Here is a 19,504-nt window from a genome sequence, read left to right as displayed (position 1 = left end):
ATTTTCATTCAGGTTTTTTACCCGACTAAGTAGAAGTCCTTAAGCAAAAAGACACTAAGCAAACAACACTTTTGTGATATTATGCATGAAAATGAAGTACCTGCCTGAAGAGCATTCTATTGAAAAATCTTCAATTTTTTAAATGCATGTCACATATACTTTGTTGAATTGAGATTTGGGAAAGAAGATTCTAGTCTGCATAGTTAATTTTGAAACTATTAAAACATCTTATTGCACAGTACACTCAGCTGATTTTAGCAAGAACAAAAACAGTTTTAGCAAAAACAAAGCGATCTTTGATTATGACCTTAAACTTCAAGAACTTTTTCTAAACAAGTCACTTCAGTGAATAAAAGTTGAGACAAAAAGGGAAAATTTAGTTTCTTAATCTTATACATAAACATTTCTGTATAAATCAGAAACAGTGGACACATTATGAAAATTGGGATTTACACACATATATATATTGAGATTTATAGCTTTTAATCCAATTCTCAATGTGTATTTTAAAATTATCCAGTTTTTTGTGGGACAGATTCCTATTCCAACAGCTTAACATAGCTTTAAGCTATATAAATTTCACTGAAAGAGATAACCCTGCCTCCTTCACATTAATACCATTACTTTGCCTTCAAGAGGAGTTTACCATGCATTGGCTGGCATGTGCTAAAAACTCGCTTTCTTTCCTCACCATGGATAAAGCCATTCTCATCCAGAATTTGAGAGGCTGCATCAGCTTTCCTTTTCCAGTAAATTCAACAAAGAGACCAGCAAAACTAAATTTTAACATTGTACACAGAAAGACAGAGCATGAGTGTATTTTAATCTGAAGCTTCCCCTATTATCTTTCACATGAATTCATTTGAGATTTTCACCATCAAGAAGCTAAATATTGCTGCATCTGGATGGAAGGAAAGAAAAACCTACTGGACAATGCGTAGTCTTATGTTAGACTGCAGTTGTCTACAGAGTGTTGTGTTAGTTGGCAAAGTAACAACTCTGTCTTCCTACGGTAAGGAAGGAAGGTCTTGGTCTGTCTTGGTAAGTTGTCCAATTCAATAATCACAGGGAACTACAGCTTGAGTCCAACATACAGGATACCGAAAAAGATTATTTGAATGCATAGTGTTCTGCCTATACAAAAATCTACACTTCCTGGGCAAGATTATGTAAACAAGACAAACTATGCATTAGTACCACATGTTATAGTAAATCAGTTTAATCACTAACCTTTAGCCAATTCTTTTCTTAATTTCAAAATAGCATCAATGTCACAGTCAGCAGCAGCATATGCATGAGGTATAGCAGTTTTAGACTCTGTTAATCTCTTAGCAATAATTCTTCGGATGTTGCTAGCTGGGATTTCTGTAAATGCGCCCTGAAAGAAATCATATGCTGCATATTAAGTATCAAGAGAGCAAACACATTTCCCCTTTGCTGAAACAGGACTCCAGCATTGATGCATTATCATCAGTGACTCCTGCTCACTTCAAATATCGCCATGATATAAAAAAGCGATGCTTTCCAACTACTGAAATTAATATGATTAAAACAATTGAGTGTTCTAGTCTATTCCACTTAACTTGGACCAACACAACAGGTTTTATAGAATAAAGATAGTTTCATTTTACAGTATAGAATTAATCCTACTATTCTAGCAGACTGCTTAAAAAAAAAATTTCCAAATATTCAGGCATTAATTCTCAGCCAGAGTATATAAGCACTGTTCTATCTGCCAGACCTGGCATATTGCTCAGAATATGCTTTATTCTATTATAATTTAAATGGAACATTTCCTCAGTAAGCTACTGCTTTTTCAGTTCCCTGAGTGGTTTCTTAAGACAGGCTTTACTGCATATCTTTTTTCTTATTCTTCTCTCTCCTTCCAGATATATTCAGTAATGTTTCAATGCAGAAGTTTTCTCAACTTCTTCATAGAAGCAAGTCAACTTTCAAAGAATCCCTTGAAATATCAGTGACTACAGAAAGCAAGAAAATAAGTGATTCTGTAAAACATTATTTTGTATACCTAATCTATAGCACATATACTACATACTCAGTAGTACTCAACACGCAACAAATTGCAATATATATGTTGTGGTGCAATCATAGAAACATTTTTTTTCTATAATGGAAAAATATCTAAGTTTGAGCTTTCTGTGCTTTGTCTGGTTCTTTGTAGAGTGCAAAAAAAGCAGCATTTTCTGAATATTATGAATTGTAGCTACATTGTAAACTTCAGCCTGTAAAGATACTTCGAATTTAGTTCTAGAGCCAGAAAGGTTTTCCCCCCATTTTTCACAAAAGCTTTTCAATTTCTACTAATGTGCATTTCAGCACGGGCATTTATTCTTTAAAAAACAATTTCTGGTATTTCTAACATTTCAAGTAGAAACTGTATTTAGGTGCTAGAGTTTGCAAAATTACTCTTCAAAGCAACCACTAAGCCCTTTCCTTCCTCACTTCTTGACAACTCATCAATGGACATTTACATATATTTATATTACAGGAAAACAAACAAATGAAGTACAGTAAATATAAATCAGGATTCAAATTTCTCTGAGTTTGGAAATATACACTGACATACTGATCCTGCAAGGATTGAGGGAAAGGGTGTATTGTTGATTTCCAAACTAGTGGCATCTTCTTGTTTGGGGACTGAAATAAAACTTCTGTCTCTCTGACTTTCTCCTTTCCAAGGCCTGCAATGTAAATTTTTTCATGGCTTCAATTTGCAAGTTACACAAAGTAGTGTGCAGACCATAATTTCGAGAGCTCTGCAGTTTGAATTACACTGCTTTAGAATCACTCAAACATACTAAAAACTGCACATGACTGGGGTTGGCATCTGGGTGGCCTTAGTTTCCTTCATCTCTCCAGTTCTGGAAATCTCATATAGCTACTTAAGTAGCCATGGCGATAGCTATAGCAATGTTGAGGACTTAACAGAAACGTTACCAGTGCAGCAGGTTGTCCTGGTGTGGAAACTGGTGGAACTGCTGGCCTTGGATAAGCAGAAGTCACAGCTGTTGCTTGCGAAGCAGAAGGCACTGCAGTAGGCTGGGGAGGAGCTGGAGAAACCAAAGGTTTCAATTCACCGGGTTTACCCTTCTGCTTCTCTTGCAGAAGTTTGAGAGCATCCCTGGTGATTAAACACAGTGAAATACTGACAACAAAGAAACTATTTCAAAAATTCCCGAAGTATTACTATTCCATCACTTATTTTAATTAATTAGCCACTTCTGTGCATTTAAGTTTCTGTTGTCAAACCAAACATCAAAGTGATTATTAACTGATATGAATTTTGTGTCTCCCTTGTGATATCTTTTTAGTAAATTCTCATTAACTTGTGTGAACAAAAGGGCTTGAACAGTAATAGAAAACATTTGTGTTAGAGAAGCATAACATTCATCATGACTAATTGTGAGTGTACGAGGTAATTTGTGATTTGCACTAACAATTCTTCTAAATAAGATGTCAGAGTACACTCAGCCTATAAAGTCTCAAATAAAAGCTGTTTAATCTATCTGTAATCATCTGAATTTAATGTAATTAATTAGTGCTCACAGAAAATTAAGTAGTACATTTATCATTCATTTCTCTGTACCTTTCTGACAAATATGCACAAACAGGTGTAGAAAGTATAGAAGTCCATACTTCATAAGCAATTTGAAAGATAGCACCACACTGAAGAATCACAGCCAAAAACTGAGTAATGTCTAACAGTCCCAGGTGTGGTTGAACCTCATCTACTCTATAAGCATTCTCCCAGGGTCTTTATACTGATATAGCTACCACCACAAAACTTCCCTCTTGTGGGCACAGTATGACAGACATAAGTAAACTCCCATCTTTAAGCTGTAATACTACACCTACCCTAGGTGCATTGTATTTATAAAACAACATGCTAAAGATTAGCACCTATGAGGCTAAACAGAAAAGACTGCATTTACACCACCACTGCCAATCGCAAGGAAAATAAGCTATCGTAAAATTTCTGTTTTCAAGTTGTAACTGCAGCTATACTAGCGACTTGTCAGAAGAGCTGTACAAGTCATAGATCTCCTCTCTTTACACTCCAGATCTGATAACAAAAGTCTGGATCATATACCCTAGATAAATCTCTATCATTTCACGAAGACACCACCACAATGTACACTAAGTTTTATTACATAAACTCGCAGAGGAAATGAAAAAAACCCATAAAAATCAGACTACTTACAACCATACCATGGCTTCGAAACATAAGCCATAAATACTAAGCAACAAAGCTACCTTATATCATCAGATTACTGCTTGAGTGAGAGTCTATTCTTGAGTGAGAGTCAGTAGTTTATGTGTTATTAAAATTTTGTAGAAAGGACAAAATTTCAGAACTACATTATGCATTCTTAGTTCTTCCTAAGAAAGTAGCACTCCAGAACTAAGAACTGAAAACTGAAAAGCTCTGTACGTTCTATACAATGCCTTTTACTGATTGCTGACTTGCTTCTATTTATTTTTAGCTTCAATACCTACTTCAGCAAATGATATTAAAAATAAAAAAAAATGACTGAGCTCAGGATGTAAATTTGTCATTATTAAAGTTGTTACTTGTTTTCCCAAATTAACGTTAGCCAAACTTTGTTTTAAAAATAAGTGTTTAGTATTTAACATAACTACTATATAGGCAAAAAAAAAAGATTTCCTTGAATGAAAATCATCCCCTAGCATTACAATTTGAGACAAAAATGTAACTGCATGACATAATGCAATTTTCCTAGTTAACATATTAGAAGCTACCAAAAATTACTTAAGGGTTTTAACTTGGCAGACGTAAGACAGACCATCTGCTCATTATATCCCATAATACATAAAATAAAGCTTTTTAGCTTTAAAATATATAAGAAGCTATAAGAAATGCTTTAAAATTACTTCTATATATTATGCAAATTAAAAAAACCAGATGGTCCTACCTGTCACAGCCAAGTCAAGATGCTTTAATAATTTTGGTGGCTTTTAGTGTGTTAACTGAAAAATGTATTGCCAAAATTGAGAGGGTTTAGATTAGAACATTCACTCAGGAGTTTTTGAAACTCATGCGTGAGTACGAGATATAAATATATATAAAATATACATTATATAAAAATCATGTGCATATATAAAATTGTATTTCATATATTTTTATGCATTATATAAATATTTGTTATACATACATATAAAAATAATTCCCCCCCCCAATTCCACATGATTTAACTGATTAAGAAAAATAGGTACAACAATGTTACGACTGTCATAGGTGCAAGATTGCGAGCCTGCATATAAGTAGAGTTGCAGGAGGCACCAAAGCAAATCAAGTTAAACAGATTTCAGTACAAGTCAGGCAAATAGGTATTTTATTAGAACGGGAAAAGGAAGGCTAGGACATGTCTTTCCAACTTACTCTATAAAACCTCTATCAACACAGGATAGTAATGGAGAAAGATGAGAGAGAGATGTAACAAATATGAAAGGGAGCAGTCTGCTCCCCAGAAAAGATACCAGAGCTTGGTAAACATTTATTAAACAAATATATGGCTTACCAAACCATTGTTATTAGAAGTATGCAGATACTGGCAACTGTTACATTTCAGTTTACCACTACTACAGAAATGTGTAGTCTTTCCACTTCACATTAGCCAAAATCCAAAGAATGGCAAAAGTAAACTGAGTATTTTGTGCTCAAAATATACTTTGTTTAAAATGGACAAGTTAGAGGTTATACACAGACCTAAAAATCACTAAGGATCCAGTGGTGCAACAGGACATGAACAGATTGACACTAGCTTCCTCTGGTGGCAGTTATTGTTACTAAACTGTACCAATCCCCTTTCATCTGAACATCCCATTACTCAATTCATAAAAGATTTCCTGGAATAAGGAAAGAGGTAAATAGAGAATGTTACACATCAGAAACTTCCAGGTATCAGACTTACTGCACTATACTCATTCCTCCATAAAGGCAGCTGACAAATTGCACACAGCACAGATTCCACTGTAAGTCTGCACTCAATACATACAACATGAAAGGACTCTCTGGAAAACCAGCACTACATGTGTGCTCTGTGCCTTATTTGCAAGCTGAAAATGCAAATGCCTGAGCAGCTCTGAGATCCCAAATCACACTAACTTAGTGACAGCTGGTAGGAACGTACAGATGGGAGGAACATGGCCTCAGAAAAACACAGTTATTATTGGTAACTAGCTCCCCCACCACCACCTTTTTATGGTTGCATTTATAAATCCCTAGATCACTAGTAAATAGGATGAGAAAGGGCAGAAGTAGTCTGAAACAATAAACAATTTTAACATAGCTCTCCCAAACACTGTGTCTGAGCTGATGACTAGGAAACATGGTGCAATTTTTGATGGAAGTTGTGAGTTACCTTGCACTGACACATCAATTTTCTAGTATATTTCTGAAGAAAGCAGAGTATATTGCTTAAAAATCAAAAAAAGCTGCCACTCCATAAAACAAAAACAAGCAGGAAGACAACAATTCAGCCTTGCACAGATACGTAAGACAAATGAAGTATCAGCCTACTAAGGGAGTAATTATGACAGAGAAAGCTATTAAGTGAAAGCTCCTATTGCTGTTAAAAGTTTTATAGTGAATTGAATTTAAAGATAGAAAGTTGGGGGGAAAGAATCTTGCTTGCTTACATAACTCGTTATCTTTCTTTGTTTCTTGTAATCTGGTGAGCGTGAGCCCTGTTCAATAAGGAAACTCAGAGTTTAAAAGTGAAAAGTGAACTTGCAACACTCCCTCAAAGAATCAATTGCTAGTCTACTTGGAAAAGAGACCATGAGTCACTCAACTATAAAGCATGGCATGTATTTTAACAGTAATCTCAAGTTAGCAAAAGAAATCTTTCCCTGAATATCTGTAGCAGCTCTCTACAAAAATCTGCAAACATTTCATTTCAAACTGAACATAACAGCAGAGCCTGTAGGCATCTGAAAGATTAACACCATTTCAAAAGAATGGTTAAAAAACACCCAGACAGTCTGTATCTTGAAACGTCATTTCAAAGTCGAATCTTTTGTAAGGAAGAAAGTTTTGAAAAAAGAAGATTTTGTTAGATAATTCTCATCGCTACAGAAAAATCTTCGCTACATCCCCATGACAACTTGGGAATGTTAATTAGGTGGCTCAAAGTCCTAGAAGGTTTCCACCTGCCATAGCCTAGTAACACATCATAAATTACCATTACACTTACATAATTAAGAAAAAACTATCTCTGATAATTTGCTGTTACATAGGATATTATATCTATTCAACTCCTTATTTTATCTCAACTCAGCCAAAGACCATTGGAAAAAGTTTTGAAAAAACAGCACCGTGTGCTTCTCTGGGTTCAATTCCCGGTTACACTGACCTGGTTGTCTTTGAATGGAACCAAAATTACAGCAGCTAACAAGGTCTGTGTAGGTGAATGATGGCATTTGTTAAAAGGAATAATTTTACTGAGAACAAGCGTAAGTATTCCTGCCAAAATCCTCATCTCCAATAACATACATTCTAATGTGAAGATAACGCACCATTTCAAGGCTAAGGGCTCTGGATCTACCACAACACGTTTTTATACACAAGTTCCTCACTCCAAGGCTTGAGTGCTGATCATTACATCAGAATACTCAAAAAGTATAGTAAACTACTAGAAGTCTGATCATAACAAACCACAGGTTTGTAAACAAACATTCTTTAAATCAAAGATGGGGAAAAAAAGATGGGAGAAAAACAGAACTCTGGATTTCTTACACTTCATTGTTCTCCCCAGCCTAATAAAAAAGGGAACAAATTAAATCCTGACAGACTTCTTAACTGAACTTCAGTGAAAGCAGCAAAAGATCTGAACTCCCCAAAGAAAAGGAGTTGATGAAAACAGGCCACTGGTATTTTATTTTGGCTCTGAATACATCTCTGAATAGCAAAATTCTTGAGATCCACAATGGTAGCTAACAGCAGTGCCTAGGAGTTGATAGCCACCATTAGGCTGAGCTGCAGGAAATGTGACAGCAGTACCATGCAGCTCAGATGGGATATAAAAACAAAAAGTTGTTGGGTTTTGTTTTAATTAAAGGCTTCTTACAATATTGCCTAACGTATTCGCCGTATCTTCTCAACAGGTTTTTCAAATTTAACTAAGCCATTCCCCCACAGAAAAAAAATGGAACTAAAAGTTGGCTTTTTAAATAAAAGGGCTTTTCAAGTTCATGGAGATTGTTCTAGGTTCAAAGGAAGAAATAAGGGAATATGAGGTTGTAGCTTTACTGAAATATCTACATACTCTTTAGTGAAGATTCCTCGAGGCCCAGAAGGTGTAATATTGCTTGGATCTAGTCCATGTGTCTCCAGAATGTTGCGAGCTGCAGGACTTAAGCGAACCCTAAAGAAATGAAGAGAAAAATAAACTATTTAAACAACAGGATTAACTTATTTCATTTAATGTATATCAAGAGAAACTACACAATATATGCTCTATTTCAGAAGCAACAGCCAGGGAAGAAAACAGAGTTCTATGCAAAGGCTGTGATCCTAGCACTGAAGTCAGACTGTGCCCCTTCACCAAGCTTTAATGCAAGGTTGAATTTAAAAACCTCAATAATGACCTTAGAGATCAAAATAAATCATCTCCAAACTTTCCTCTTACAGCAGCAATACAATATACTTGTGGATTCTTCTGGAAAAGGGTCATCAGTGAAGAACCAAATACATTTTTTACAACCAGCTTGTTATAGTAACATTAAAAAAAAAAAGTTTTAGGAGCTCAGACAAGAGAGTTGCTCATCTCTATTATTTGTTTGGCTAGCTATAATTGCATCATTAATGCAGCTTAATTCTAATTATAACATCACCTTTGCCCTAGCTTCAATTTTATTTTATAGGATTGATTTAATGAAATGGCTACTTTTTCAGAAAGCAAAAGCCATAGAGATGTAGTTGCATAAGTCAGTATCTGCTTTAGAAGACTAAATATTAAGCCCTCCCACACTCAAACATTTTAATCAGCATATACCTAAGATATACTATAATACTAGTAAACCTGTACCTGCCATCTTGACCTAGATGGGGTATGCTCAACAGTAACATTTTTGCCTGGAAACAGAAACAGTGATCAACTACAAAGCACAGTACATAGCTACAGAGCACCCAGTGCATCTTAGCATGATTTGCTTTCTGAAATGAGGAAAAACCCAACATGTAGAGAAGAGATTACAGAATTCTTAGATACAAAAGCAGCAACATTTTCATAAAAGAATAAATACTTGGTGTCAAGTCTTTCCACAAAATCTCCAATTCAATATTTCCTAAAGGAGACTATATTTGCACCACACTGAGTTTTAAGAACTGTCCATAAGCCCTTGCCAAAAAAAAAAAAAAAAATGTCATAAATGATCACTTGATTCCAAAGATGCTGATATATCTCTAATTAACAGTGGCAGTGAAACATGCACTTCTGATGTTCTTTGGTACTAAAATGCAAGACTTAATCCTTCCAAGGATCCTTTCCTTGGATCATCCTCCTACTACATGTAATATTTGGACAATGACCTCAATTAGTTGTCTGCTACTCGCATGGAGAGAGCCTAAATGGTGACAGCAAAAGTAAACATAGCAAACTAGAAAAAAAAAACACCAACCCCCCCCCCCACCAAACCAGAAAACCAAAAAAACCCCAAAACGAAACAGTTTGCATAGCACATGCCATCAAAATAGCTTCCTATTCCTTTCTTTAATAGGCTGTAATTTTACAGCTTTTGTGTTATCACAATTCATTCCAAATAAGGAGTGATACCTCCAAATAAGGTACATCCTGCGACACAAACCAGTGATTTATAGATTACTGTTACCTGACTAACACTTTGGGGTTAATTTACTCCCCCTCTAAGATGTTTGTAATGCTTTAAGTACCCTAATGGATCAAAACAAAATAAAACTAACAAAGAGCATGTAAACCCACAGTTCTGAGTTTTTTTGCATTCCACTGTTATGAAAATAAGAAGAAATTTTTTCTAATATCAAAAGTGCAAGAGCTTGGAAGGGTTTTGCACTGTGCCATTTGTTGGGTTTATTTTTTCTCCTAAAAAAGAAATCGAAAACAAGTTACAGGTAAACTGAGCATCTGATGCATAAGCATTAGTGTCCATCGTATATAAACACAACTTCCTAACTGAAGCTTAGAATCCTTCATAAAGCAATTGTACGTCAGAATAAAAGCACATTCATAGAAGGTGTTCTAATAAAACTATGTTGTTCAAATTGACTTATTGGGCTTACAAGCAAAGAAATATTCTGGACAGGCAAGCTTTATTACCTCACGCATACTGAAACATTAAACTAACAGCTTAATACTAGGTAAAAAGGGACAAAAGAGTCTTCTTGTTTCAGCTCTACTGGTCTAACTAAAGAAAAGTTCCGTTTCATAACAAACATAGAAACTTACTGTAATTTTCCAGGTTGATGTTCCAGTTTAGGAGGGACTGAAACTGAAGGATCTGCAGGAGTTGAGGTAAGAGCAGGTGCTGGTAGAGCCAAAGAAGATGGATCACTACCATCAGCTGGTATTTCAACTTGCTTCCAGTCCTGTCCTTCCTCTACCAGCAGACCGATTAGTGAGCCCAAGCGTACATTTTTGCTTCCTTCTTCCACCTAAATTTAAGGCAATGAGAACATTAAGTTATATATTGCACTGTCTAGACTAATATGACTAGAAACGGTAGATGTGAAAATTTCAGGCATATTAATGACACTTCATCAAGAAAATATATCCCATTTTATTCCTACTATTAATAAGGTTACTTATGACTGAAATTAATTACAGTTGCTATTATAAGATGAAAAATATTAACTTATGCCCCAAAATCCCATACATCTAAAGTTAGCATTCAGAAATCAATGTAAGCAAGTTACAGACTACTGAATACCTCCAAGAATAGAGTCACATTAGCTACTGAAAACACATGTGGATGCCTAATGTTTGTGAACAGAGCCTGAAAATTTTACTGGACACATTGAGCAGATGTACTTTGAGGTATCTACCCTGTATCTAGCAGTGTTAATTTTTAAAACACAAGCTTGTAAATTCAGAAGCTAAGGGAACAAAAAGAGACCAAAACCCTACAACAACAGTGCCGCATTACTTCTTTTTGAAAAAGATAGCATTCACTTTCCACTAACTTCCACCTCTGTCTATTTTAACATAACTGGTGCCAAATAACAAGACTGTCCACCAAGAAAGTGATAGCATATCACTTGTGGTATGTAAATCACTGTTTTAAAGAACATCTGAACAGAAATCTTACAGAAAGAAAAATATAATTTAATCTAATATAAATATAATCTAATTAGATTGGATAAGGCCGATCTATTCTAGATGTTCCTTTAAAAACAAAAAGATATCTGTATCACAGTCAAAATACCTCTTTGATGCTTTGGCAGATAAAGGCATGGCAGTCATGTTAACTTAAGCTGATGAAGGGCTCCTCCTACAGTCTCTAAAATGGTTGCAGAAGTACAACTCTTCAGGTTCTCAAAAGCAGTAACATTTCCAGGGCATCAGGCCAAATGTAAAAGACCCCTTTAGAACCACAGGTAGTCAAATACAACTTAGACTGTACCAGCCCAAATACAGAGTTGATTTCCTAACAAAGCAAATGGACATTGTTATTTCCACCGTAAAGCCATATTGCACATACATTTGCCTCAAATGGAGCTGGTATGTATCTGCAATGCTGACATTTTACCCAAGAAAATACAAATCACTATCATTTGAAAAGCCTGAAGACAAACACACAAAATAAAAATATACACAGTATCAGGTATCTCACTGTTCTTACTACCTTAATTGGGTTTTCTAGGCACTTAAACACTAACAAATAAAACGGAATGCTGTAAAGACTAGGCAGATGCAAATACTATAACATTATTACTCAGATAATATTGTTGTCTGCACACTGTTAACTCCACTGACAGAATGTATCAGATTTCACAGGATTACCCAGCTCCCTTGCTAGAAGGACCAACACTGGACCTAAGGAACAGTAAAGGCAATTTGTTCTCAGTATGTTGGGATAAAACATCTTAACATTTACAGTTTTGTCAGTTCACTTCTTTTTCCCCCCCATGAACACTATGTAAATTCTAGTGTGACACTTCTTCTTTAAGAGTATTTATTACATGAAAAAATTATTTAAGACAGTTCAATATTTCTTGTTCTGATCTCTTGATGCATTCTTCTTCATTAATATTCTGAAAAGCTTTATTTGAGAGAAGAAAGTCTCAAGAGTCCATCAAGACTTGATCGTATGTTATTTTTACTGAGATGACTTTAAAGTACTTGGGGATGACAGAATGCCAACCAAAAGTCCTGAACTGATTTGTCTAAGGCTGAAAGATCCTACCACAGAAAGGCCCATTGGTAAACAGATTTGTAAAACTATGTACAATTGCAATGTCACTACCACTCATAATCAAATAAAACAGCAGCTTGAAGCCAGTACAAACACAACCTACCTAACCCAGTCACTGAAACACAAAAACTGGGAAAAACTAAAGAAAACAAAGCTATAAACATACAAAATATTGAAGTTATTCACTCTAATAATTTTACAGTATTGTCATACTTGGCACCAAACAAGGTATTTGGAAAAACTACGTTTATCAGCATAATACCCAGATGTTTAATCCATACCAATGATGATGCAAAACAGATATGTCCCCCAAGTTCAAAATACTCCCCATAACATACTAATATGCAGCAGTTAACATTTTTTTCCCAAAATAAGAATAAACCAAAGTTTTTGGCATATCTTCTCTTTCCTTTACAAAGGCTTGCACATACAACAGAGAACGCTTTTATTTTTTAAGCTGTCTACATATTGTAACTGAATAGACCAAGAAGCACTGCGACGTGGTGTCAAGTCCTTACCACAATTTTGGTGTCAGAGTGCTTTAATGGTGCTAAGACAACACATGCAGAAATCCAACAGGGATGGTTGAGCCTTCAGAAACATAACAAAACACTTACACTAGTTAGGTTTGTTTATAACCCAACATTATATGAGCATTCAAGGCCATCAACGTTGTCAGCTCTCACTCTTCAGAACAAGCCAATTGTGTTTTTTCTCATGTTCACCACTCCAAGACAGTTATGTGAAAACTCCAGCATTCCTCATTTTCCAATAAAAGTTTCCAGCCCAGATGACTGCAGAGTTTATACTTTTTAAAAGTGTATGCACGTATTTTTTTTAAAAACATGTTTTTAAACACACAGCCTTTGCAGCTCAGAACTAGAATAGACAAAGAAGAATTGTTATTATTTTGCTTAACTTTTCATCTCCTGGATTTTTGAGTCACTTCTACGTTTTCCTAATTCACAATACCAGAAAACCTCTCTGCCTAAATCTCAATGAACCCCAGAATCTCAGATGTAGAAAGAGCTGAAATAAGTAGCTTCACAATACTTCTATTACTGTGTGTATGCATAGCCAAGAAGAGTTAAAAAAAGATCCTAACTTTGCTGACAAACCAACAAAGCACACGTGAGCTGTGACAGGGAGAAAAAAATTGGAGGAGATGAAGTGCACAGAGGAATAAAGCTCCCTCGGAGCTGTTGCCACTGCAGGACAGCGCTTTAGTCACTAACACACATATACCAAAGCAGATATTTATTTCCTACACTGGGAAGAAAGGTAGACGGAACTTATGCTGGCTTACTCTGCAGTGGAAGTTTTATACAAAGTAGTTTCAGTTCATACCAATTCTCATTTAGGTCATGAATGAGAAAATGGTGATGGATATTAAATCCAGCTCTTAAACAGTCATTCGTCATCTGGTTTTGGTCCAAACTGAACTAATAAGTATTTTAGGCAAAAAAGTCAGTGTTAATTTAAGAAGCAACTCTACTGAAAAAATAATCACCATTCTGAAAGTACCCTTCGAATACTTTCATTCATTTAATCTTTTACTGCATTTTACACTGAATCAGATGTGATCATTAAAAGACCTATTCAGACAGAAAAGAAATATATGCATGAGTATCTATTTTACTGTTAGCCTGCTCTTTCTTAAACCAAACATACTTACATTATACAGTCAAGAAAAAACAAGAAGGGTTACAGAAGCTGAATTCATTTAATCTAATGAACATTCTATCTTTAAAGGTAAAAAGCAAAGCATTAGGCAAATAGCGTGTTTATGTGACTCAGTTTTCCATACTGAACTCAGTCAAGATGGTGCAGAATTGTAGTTGGCAAAGAATGTAAAATTTTTGCCTCATTTCTTTTAGGAAGTGACTAAACTTCAGCCAGATGCTGATAACTCAGATGCATCAAACATTCTTTATTTCCCATCAATTACATGACGTCTGAAACTTTTGAGTGGCCTTTGGAGGGACAGTCTTTTCAATAAGAAATCATCTCCCCATCCACAAACCTGAGACAGCTTAATGTTATAAACATTAAGTTATAAACATAAAATGTTTGGGGGCGAAATTGATAGCCATTGTGCAGTGGGAGAGATATGACTTAGTCGCCATCACAGAAACATGGTGGGGTGACTCACGATTGGAGTGCTGCAATGGATGGCTATAGACTCTTCAGAAGGGACAGGCGAGGAAGGAGAGGCGGTGGGGTGGCTCTGTATATGTTAGGGAGTGTTTCGATTATCTAGAGCTCAACAATTGTGATGATGATACGGTCGAGTGTTTATGGGTAAGGATGAGGGGAAAGGCCAACAAGGCAGATATCCTGCTGGGAGTCTGTTATAGACCACCCAACCAGGATGAAGGGGCGGATGAAGCGTTCTACAAGCGGCTGGCAGAAGTCTCTCAATCGCTAGCCCTTGTTCTTGTGGGGGACTTCAACTTCCCGGACGTCTGCTGGAAATACAACACAGCAGAGAGGAAACAGTCTAGGAGGTTCCTGGAGTGTGTGGAAGACAACTTCCTGACACAGCTGGTAAGGGAGCCTACCAGGGGAGGTGCCTCGCTCGACCTGCTGTTTACAAACAGAGAAGGACCGGTGGGAGATGTGGTGGTTGGAGGCCGTCTTGGGCTTAGCGACCATGAAATGGTGGAATTCTCGATTCTTGGTGAAGTAAGGAGAGGGGGCAGCAAAACCACAACCATGGACTTCCAGAGGGCGGACTTTGGCCTGTTCAGGACGCTGGTTGAGAGAGTCCCTTGGGAGACAGTCCTGAAGGGCAAAGGGGTCCAGGAAGGCTGGACGATCTTCAAGAAGGAAGTCTTAAAGGTGCAGGAGCAGGCTGTCCCCATATGCTGTAAGAAGAACAGGCGGGGAAGACGACCGGCCTGGCTGAACGGGGAGCTCTTGCTGGGACTCAGGAAAAAAAGGAGAGTTTACCGCTTGTGGAAGAAGGGGCAGGCGACTCAAGAAGAGTACAGGGATCTCGTTAGGTCGTGCAGAGAGGAAATGAGAAAGGCAAAAGCCCAGCTAGAACGCAGTCTGGCCGCTGTCGTTAAAGACAACAAAAAGTTTTTACAAATATATTAATGACAAAAAGAGAGCCAGGGAGAATCTCCATCCTTTATTGGATGCAGGGGGGAACATTGTCACTGAGGATGAGGAAAAGGCTGAGGTACTCAATGCCTTCTTTGCCTCAGTCTTTAACAGCCAGACCAGTTATCCTCAGGGTACTCGGCCCCCCGAGCTGGAAGACAGGGACGGCGAGCAGGATGAACCCCCCATAATCCAAGAGGAAGCAGTTAATGACCTGCTACGCCACCTGGACACTCACAAGTCTATGGGGCCGGATGGGATCCACCCGAGAGTGCTGAGGGAGCTGGCAGAGGAGCTTGCCAAGCCACTCTCCATCATTTATCAGCAGTCCTGGTTAACGGGGGAGGTCCCAGATGACTGGAGCCTTGCCAATGTGACGCCCATCTACAAGAAGGGCCGGAAGGAGGATCCGGGGAACTACAGGCCTGTCAGCCTGACCTCGGTGCCAGGGAAGTTTATGGAGCGGTTCATCTTGAGGACTCTCACAAGGCATGAGCGGGACAACCAGGGGATCAGGTCCAGCCAGCACGGATTCATGAGAGGCAGGTCCTGCTTGACCAACCTGATCTCCTTCTATGACCAGGTGACCCACCTAGTGGATGAGGGAAAGGCTGTGGATGTGGTCTACCTGGACTTCAGCAAGGCCTTTGACACCGTCTCCCACAGCATTCTCCTAGAGAAGCTGGCGGCTCACGGCTTAGACAGGTGGACTCTGCGCTGGGTCAAAAACTGGCTGGAAGGCTGGGCCCAGAGAGTTGTGGTGAATGGAGTTACATCCAGTTGGCGGCCAGTCACGAGCAGTGTTCCCCAGGGCTCAGTACTGGGGCCGGTCTTGTTCAATATCTTTATCAATGATCTGGATGAGGGGATCGAATGCACCCTCAGTAAGTTTGCAGACGACACCAAGTTGGGCGGGAGTGTTGATCTGCTCGAGGGTAGGAAGGCTCTGCAGAGGGACCTGGACAGGCTGGATCGATGGGCTGAGGCCAACTGTATGAGATTCAACAAGGCCAACTGCCGGGTCCTGCACTTCAGCCACAACAACCCCATGCAACGCTACAGGCTTGGGGAAGAGTGGCTGGAAAGCTGCCTATCAGAAAAGGACCTGGGGGTGCTGGTTGACAGCCGGCTGAACATGAGCCGGCAGTGTGCCCAGGCGGCCAAGAAGGCCAATGGCATCCTGGCCTGTATCAGAAATCGTGTGGCCAGCAGGAGTAGGGAAGCGATCGTGCCCCTGTACTCGGCCCTGGTGAGGCCGCACCTCGAATACTGTGTTCAGTTTTGGGCCCCTCACTACAAGACGGACGTCGAGGTGTTAGAGCGTGTCCAGAAGGGCAACGAGGCTGGTGAAGGGTCTGGAGAACAAGTCTTATGAGGAGTGGCTGAGGGAACTGGGACTGTTTAGTCTGGAGAAGAGGAGGCTGAGGGGAGACCTCATCGCTCTCTACAACTCCCTGAAAGGAGGTTGTAGCGAGGTGGGTGTTGGTCTCTTCTCCCAAGTAACTAGCGATAGGACAAGAGGAAATGGCCTCAAGTTGCACCAGGGGAGGTTTAGATTGGATGTGAGGAAAAATTTCTTCACTGAAAGAGTGGTTAAACATTGGAAGAGGCTGCCCAGGGAAGTGGTTGAGTCCCCATCCCTGGAAGTATTTAAAAGACGCGTAGATGAGGCACTTAGGGACATGGTTTAGTGGGCATGGTGGTGTTGGGTTGACGGTTGGACTCAATGATCTTAGAGGTCTCTTCCAACCTTAATCATTCTATGAAACCTTACACAAACGTCTACTGAACACCCAATATAGTGCAGAAATATCCACAGGATACTGCAGAAAAGACAACTAAGGATCATACTTGAGCTAGGGGGGAAAAAAAAAAAAATCAGAAAATTTCTGATCTTATTGCTCCCCTGTTATTTCAGTTTCCAAAACATCAGGTTTCATCTGTACTTTTTAGGAGACTGGAATAAAAGCCTATTTGTGTATCTATTCTGTACTGTAATACTTAAGCCCACTATTTCTAGATTCCAGAAAGGGGGATTAAAAGAATCCATTAAAGATTGGGTTTGCATAACAATCTGTTCATGTTACTCCAGTAAAGCTGCCTCTCTTCCCTTCATCTGAAAGACATTATAGTTATTTTCCACCTTCTGGCATCTCCTTCTCAGACTCAGCTCTTGGCATATGATTGTTATTGGATGATGTGGATATCTTGGCTAAGGCTGAGTGTCACTGCTCCATGATACTGATACCACACAGTCGCTGGAGAGTCTGGTTTTGATCTATCAAAAAACATGCCACAACAGCAATACACACACAAAAATTTTGGAATTTGGAATGCATTCAGAATACAAGACAGGAAACAGGAAAAAACGCAGCTTTTGAAATACTAATGCTACTTGTAGTCATCATGAATTACTATTAAAGAAACTTGTAAAATCAATATTGGAGTCTGCTATTCTTTTCTTAATGTGTCTCTGGGAATCATTCTTTAATGCTTTTGACAGAGACGATCCCCATATCTCCTCTTCACAATCTAACAAAGCAGTATCTGTAAATGCGGAATAGGTACTTCATCAAAAAAAATGAAGAGGTTGCATAAGTTTTTGTCAAGGCTATTAGATGCAAAATAATTTTCAGAAACATTCAAAATCGAAGAGGACAGAATTAAAATAGTGAAAGCATTACTCATCCAGCAATTATTAAAGTAACTATATGGAGACTAAAAACACATTTAAAAATATGTCTGATATGAGATTTCGTCATGGGATAGCAGAATAGATTCTCTGAAACTTTTTAGATATGTTTCTCAACAGCTGAACACAAAAACTCAGAAGTTTCAAGGTGCTACAAAAAAATTGAACATCTGGGAAAAATTACTATTTAGCAATGTAAACTAAAAGGAAAAGGTTTACAAAACTCTTACTTGGTTATATAAACTAGTGTTTAAAATGCAAGTTATCCTGTAGAAATTAAACACTAATGACAATTTCTTGTAAGCCCTGATAGACTTCACTTGCAGCTGAGTTCCATCTTACATCACCTCTCTCCCCACCCAGCCCCCACCTATTCTGATGCTTTCATTTTTGCAAAGGATGTTCCCTTCGCTTATACAAAAATGGATGATACTAAACAGACCATCACTTCTTAAGTGCTGCCACACAGGAAACCACTTTCCCTTTTTTTGCAAAGGATAAATATGCAAATACATGCTGTTGTAAGAAAATACAACTGTAGCAGAGTGTCCTGGTTTCGGCAGGGATAGAGTTAATTTCCTTCCTAGTAGCTGGTACAGCGCTGTGTTTTGCATTTAGGGTGAGAACAATGTTGATAACACACCGATGTTTTAGTTGTTGCTAGGTAGTGTTTACACTAGTCAAGGACTCTTCAGCTTCCCATGCTCTACCAACTGAGAAGGCTGGAGGTGCACAAGAAGCTGGGAGGGGGCACAGCCAGGACAGCTGACCCCAACTGGCCAAAGGGATATTCCATACCATGTGACGTCATGCTCAGTATATAAAGCTGGGGGAAGAAGAAGGAAGGGGGGGACGTTTGGAGTGATGGCGTTTGTCTTCCCAAGTAACTGTTACGCGTGATGGAGCCCTGCTTTCCTGGAGATGGCTGAACACCTGCCTGCCGATGGGAAGTAGTGAATGAATTCCTTGTTTTGCTTTGCTTGCGTGCGTGGCTTTTGCTTTACCTATTAAACTGTCTTTATCTCAACCCATGAGTTTTCTCACTTTTACCCTTCCGATTCTCTCCCCCATCCCACCAGGGGGGAGTGAGCGAGCAGCTGTGTGGTGCTCAGTTGCTGACTGAGGTTAAACCATGACACAGAGATAGGCAACCTAATATACCAACCCAAACAGCTTTTTTAATAGCAGCAGAAACACGTGTCTTACTGTGCATAAGGTAGAATTCTCTCTTCTACACTGATGGCTCCAGGAACTAGTTTGTACCTATGCCCA

General features: G+C 38.4%; 1 protein-coding gene across 2 annotated transcripts in view; it reads right to left on the bottom strand.

Annotated features, from left to right (window-relative positions):
- Window positions 1-19,504, bottom strand: part of PDHX (pyruvate dehydrogenase complex component X) — a 59,743-nt gene that overhangs the window by 23,798 nt on the left and 16,441 nt on the right. For both annotated transcript variants that reach the window (XM_076344336.1, XM_076344335.1), the window contains exons 4-7: window positions 10,467-10,672; window positions 8,310-8,408; window positions 2,959-3,142; window positions 1,231-1,378 (exon numbers count right to left, since the gene is read on the bottom strand). In XM_076344336.1, the coding sequence (XP_076200451.1) occupies window positions 1,231-1,378; window positions 2,959-3,142; window positions 8,310-8,408; window positions 10,467-10,672 (637 nt within the window). The remainder of the gene's footprint in view (window positions 1-1,230; window positions 1,379-2,958; window positions 3,143-8,309; window positions 8,409-10,466; window positions 10,673-19,504) is intronic.

The sequence above is a fragment of the Aptenodytes patagonicus genome, chromosome 7 (genome assembly GCF_965638725.1).
Source record: "Aptenodytes patagonicus chromosome 7, bAptPat1.pri.cur, whole genome shotgun sequence".
In the NCBI taxonomy this organism is placed as follows: Eukaryota; Metazoa; Chordata; class Aves; order Sphenisciformes; family Spheniscidae; genus Aptenodytes; species Aptenodytes patagonicus.
Note: the sequence above shows the minus strand (reverse complement) of the source record. Positions and strands in the feature narration are given on the sequence as shown.